Genomic DNA, 5251 nt, shown 5'->3' with positions numbered 1-5251 from the left:
GGTGTATTTATGGTTTTTTGGTTTTGTTTTTCTCAGGTGTTTTTGTTCTGACTCAGATCATTAATGTGTTCCGGACAATTCCTCTCACTTTTAAGGACCAATTTATTATTGCTTATGGAGGCCTCCGAGGAGCTATTTGCTTTTCACTTGTATTTCTGCTTCCTCCTGCTGTGTTTCCAAGGAAGAAATTGTTCATCACTGCTGTTATTGTGGTGATATTCTTTACTGTTTTCATTCAGGTAATGCCCATCCTCTTCTGGAATTTTTCTTTTCAGACAGGTTGTAAATAAGCAGTGGGTAGAAAGACAGATGTCCTAACTTACTGGAAGGAACATTCTTGAAGGTACACTCTATGCTAATAGTTTAAAAACAATGTGCTTGCAGTCTGCAGAGAGGTAGCCAAAGTATGCCAGTTATTAAGTACTTATGCTAACATATAAGTAGTATTAAGCATGTAAGACCTAGTGAGGTTGGAGTAGAGATAAAAGATAATCTGGGTACAGCCCCAGCACTAATTCCTTCTTAGGATATTTGAAGTTGTGCATTTGCTCAGGAGTTTGGTGTTAGATGGTGCACAGTGAGAGGGGTTGGAAAACACCAAGGGGACTGGGAGGTGAACTGGAGTGTTTGAGTCTGGGTGTTAGGTACTGATGCTGCAAAGCAGCTGGATATCCATCCAAAAGCTCCAGATGTGGAGAAGAATGTGAAGAACTTGTCTCTGGTGTCAACCTGCCCATGGAGGCCTGGTCAGAGTGACCAAGTGAGCAGAGGGAGGTGGCCAAAACTGCAAAATTTAGAGGAGGTTAAGCCCCTCATATAAACATGTGGGGCAAATTATTATCCAGAACAGTGAGAAAGGTGTGAGATGCTACTACATGGAATTTAAGGTCTGTGGGAAAAATACATTTTTTTATCCTGCCTTTTACATGGAGAAAGGAGTCCTGGGAAGTAGCAAGTATCTGTACTTGGGAAATGGGAAAAGGTGGCTGAAGCAACTGGAAGTCTCTTCATTGACCTTAGCATGCAAGCTATAAAACTGATTTTGAAGGGCAGAATAATTTAAAATGTGGATGTAAATGAAATGAGTTTTGAAATGCAACATGGTCTACCAAAGGGAAACTTGGTATCATTCTTTGATAAGACAATTTATTTTCTAGAGTAATCTCATCTAATTGGACTATTGTAAAATCTTTGGCAGGGGATACGCAGGAGATTGTTAGCTTAACTACTTATTAAACTGAGTTTTAGATTGGCAGTAGGATGATTGTAAAGTGAATGAGAACGGAGCTGACAGTTTCTCCTATAAAGGGAAATAGAAACATATGGTCCTTTGGGTCAGAAAGGACCTCTGGGGTTCTGTAGTCCCACCCGGTGCTGAGAACAGGGCCATCTTCAAAGCTAGATCATTTTGCTCAGGGCCAGGTAAGGCTGAGTTCTGAATACCTCCATTCCTGGTTATTACTATTCCATTTCTGAATACCTCCAGGCTGATTCCCCAGCCTCTCTGAGCACCTGCTCTGGCATTTGACCACCCTGGTCAGATAATAGGCTGGTGAGAAGTTACTAATAGAGTTCCTCAAGGATGGTTTGTGGTGATGGTTTTGTTTACTACTCTCATTATTGACCATGGCACATGAATATAGGAGTTTTTTGTTGCTTATGTTTCATGATGACCGGGTTTGGAAGGTGTTCTCAGGGTGACAGCAAGATGGGGTATCATGTAGAAAGAAAAGAATAATTGAGGGCCAATATGATAGAAACAGAATTAAATTTAACAGTAATAAGTGCAAACATGTTCTTGCTAGTGCTTTCTTACTAGGTACTTCTTTTATGAAATAGGAATCTTTTGTCTGAAAAAAAAATGGAAAGGGAAAAAGACATAGGTGTGCTATTTGATAATGGGGTGCACTTTAAGAAACCAGTGCAGTGGGGATAGAAAAAGGGCAAATCTGATCTTCTGACATACTGATGCAGGTATTTCCCCAGAGAATAATGTCATGTTCTAAGGTGATCATGGGAGTGGTAAGCCTGTCATGTGAAAGGAGATCAGGTTGCCTTGGCCTTAGGAAAATGAAGGAGAAGAGGGAATATAATTATTGTTTATACCAGGGAGTGAACACCAGAGAAGGAGGAACACTGTTTAAACTAAAAAGACAAATGTTGGCACAAGAACAAAGTGGTACAAAGTGACCGTGATGCAATTAAGAAGCAGCTTTCTAATTATCAGAACAATGAGGTACAGGATGAGTGTTCCAGTATGAGCAATCGGGCAAAGAAACCCAACTACTTTTAAGATAAAGCTTGATTCCTTTACAAAAAGAAATCTGTGACCTTGTTGTCTGGGATAGTAGGGACTGATCTCAGCACCATGAGAGAGTCATTCCTCTCCCTTGTGCCAGTGCGCCTATACAAATAAACAAATTATGTCGATTCTTCCACAAATAATTGTTCAAATCCAGTATATCATTCTGGAGGAGCCAAACCCTTTTGTTTTTTCTCTGGGAATAGTCAAGCAAGGACACATATTTACAAAAAGTCTTAGTGTCACAGGTCTTGAATAGTAATTTTAGTGCTAATGTTGACACACCTTTGAGTAGCTGTTTTGGAAGTAATCACTGAATAAGAGGACTTTATACATTTGCTTTGGAATGACAAGGGACCTATTTATTAATTCAGAAAAAAAAGGGGCGGTGTTTCTAATACATAACAGAACTGAGAAAAAAGTTTAAAAATACTATGGATGGTGTAATGACGTATTCCTGACGGGTTTTATCAGGTTGTCCCCCTTGGACCTCTCAGCTCTAGAGAGCCCCTTCATTCCGTTAGAGTGAATTCACTATTATAATTATTGTATCAGGCTGGATTTTGGGGTTAGGAAGGTGAAGGGGTATCCAGAGCTAAAAACGTATCCACAGTCTTTTTCATTGCTCTGACAGAGATGGAAAAGACTGAAGAGCTTTGTTTTTTTCTTTATGTTTATGGAAAAAATCCCCCTAGAACTATTTTGATTTTTTTTTTTCTTTACAGGGAATAACAATTCGCCCGCTGGTGGAGTTTCTTGATGTCAAAAGGTCAAATAAAAAGCAGCCAGCTGTCAGTGAAGAAATTTATAACAGGGTATGTTGCAGCTTCAGTGTCACAGATGAAACCTTCATACAGATGAAATTCCTAGTGGCTTTCAGTAAGAGAAGGATTCAGCCTACAGTATTACAGAGAGACACATGCTCTTTTCAATTTCTTTTTGATAGCTGTTAGAAGCACAATAACTGTAAAGCTTGTATTTAACCTTTGGCAATTATCAAAATTAGCATTATTATGTATCATTATTTTGGAATCTTCACTTCCTTAATTGTTCTTCTCCTGAGGTAAATTAACTTTCCGTAGTTTGTTTCCCATATGAGACGTGTTATTTTAGAACTTGGCTACATTAGGAACGCATTGGCAATTTAATTACATTACATTGCATTTGAGTTATTCTAATTAAACAAATGCAAACTCCTCCTAAACACACTCTTAAATTTACTTAACTCTGACATCATGAGCCTCTTTATGGATTTGTATTTGGTATGTGTATGCCTCCAATTACTTCAGTTTATTGGCCGTGCATATTCTCGAATGTATTTCTTCTTGCAGCATACCTGTGGCAGGTGGTTTGAAATTCCACAAATGAGGGATAATAAAGGCCACATTCAGCAAATAAGTCAATTTAGGCATCTGAAAGTCTGTCCTTTTAGAGCTTTTCCTTTGGACATATCTACCAGGATTTCCCTTTGAATTTGAGAGATCCCCCTACTGTGGTACTTGGATTAAGAGCAAACAAGTTGCCTCTGGGGATAAAATGAGATGTTAAGTGAACTGTTTTACTCTTTCATAATTCATAATAGACTGAGGAAGAGTAGGTTTCTCATATTAGGTGATCAGGATGCTTTGAGGTGTGGCTAGAGCATATCCCCTAAAATAGGAGCTCAGGACCTGATGCCGGAGCGCTCTCAGCTCTTTTCTGTGCATCCCAAGGGGCCAGTGCTGGCGTGGGGAGCTGCTGCCCACTCAGTCTCTCTCCCCTGCAAAGTCATACCTGGTTCGCTGTCAGACCTGGGGAAGTCCCTGGGGAAATTCCAGCCATAGTCCTACGTGGTTAGGGAACTTAAAGAAAATGAAAATATGGGAAAAACTAGTTGCCTGCAGATTCAGGCAGGAGCTGAGCAAGACTGATGTTGTGGAAATTAGCAGCTAACTTTTGTACTTTTGGGGATGTGAGCTAAGGAAGCTCCAGGGAAACAAAACAATCTGGCTCGGAGTTTGGTTAGGCTGAATTTTGTTAAACTGGAGCATCAGCCGAAATTCAAACTAGACTTTTCTGTTTTGAAGTGCTAAAAATTAATAATATCTAAGGGGAAGCCAAGCGATGTCTGTCCGTTTCGGTAATGAACCATTGTTTCCTATTTAGTTCTTTGACCACGTGAAGACTGGAATTGAAGATGTGTGTGGACACTGGGGTCACAACTTTTGGAGAGATAAGTAAGAATGGCATTTAAACCTCTTTGTTATACAGGAGAGGCTGAACTGGCTCAGCAGCAGCAAAGGCTGTTGGGCATCATATTTCATTTTCGGCATTTTATTCTTGAAAGCGGATGGTTGTTTTTAGAACGTGTGGGTTACAAAGGAAAAGCAGAAAAACAATGTCTTTTTACTAAACCACAAGCAAGTGGAACAGAATCTCCAGCTGGGAAGAAAGGCAGCCCTCTGATCCCAGGGTAAAGGATTGTACCTTCTGAGGGTGCGTGTCATCTCCCTATTTCTGACTGTTTCAGAGCATTTCCTGTACGTCTGTGGAGCTTTCATCCCATCCGGCTTTCCTCCTGCAAATTGTATGCCTTGTGGTGTTAAGCAAGGGGTTCATTCCCCATCTGATGGGAAACGTACAAAGGCTTTGGGACTTTCTCTAGACACATCAAGGCAGTAGCTGGCATGAGGTGCATGAGAGATCCTAATGGCAGGCAGCTCCACAGTTCTGGATGGTATTATTTAAGACTTAGTGTCAGTTAAGAAGATTACCACTGGCAGTACCTGAATAATTCATGTTTTCAGTTTAGCTGCTGAATCATCATCATCATTGGTTCGGGTTTCACTCTCTTTTCTCAGAAGCACAGTCTTTTACACCCAGATCCTTTAGACCCAAAGTGTGGGCATTGCTCGCCCACCTTCTAGTCATCACTGCAACAAGAATCAAAGTGTTTTCTACAGAGAGGAA

The 5251-nt window shown here is 40.4% G+C and overlaps 1 protein-coding gene across 1 annotated transcript in view; it reads left to right on the top strand.

The window, feature by feature from the left end:
• Positions 1–26: 26 nt before the first annotated feature.
• LOC104509148 (sodium/hydrogen exchanger 2-like) overlaps positions 27–5251 on the top strand; it is a gene marked incomplete at its 5' end in the record, with an annotated part of 13192 nt that continues 7967 nt past the window's right edge. Inside the window, 3 exons of the mRNA XM_010150990.1 lie at positions 27–239; positions 3028–3117; positions 4448–4518. Of these exons, the coding sequence (XP_010149292.1) occupies positions 27–239; positions 3028–3117; positions 4448–4518 (374 nt within the window). The remainder of the gene's footprint in view (positions 240–3027; positions 3118–4447; positions 4519–5251) is intronic.

Source organism: Eurypyga helias, unplaced genomic scaffold (genome assembly GCF_000690775.1).
Source record: "Eurypyga helias isolate BGI_N326 unplaced genomic scaffold, ASM69077v1 scaffold11314, whole genome shotgun sequence".
Classification (NCBI taxonomy): Eukaryota; Metazoa; Chordata; class Aves; order Eurypygiformes; family Eurypygidae; genus Eurypyga; species Eurypyga helias.
This window is presented reverse-complemented; position numbering and strand designations above follow the sequence as displayed.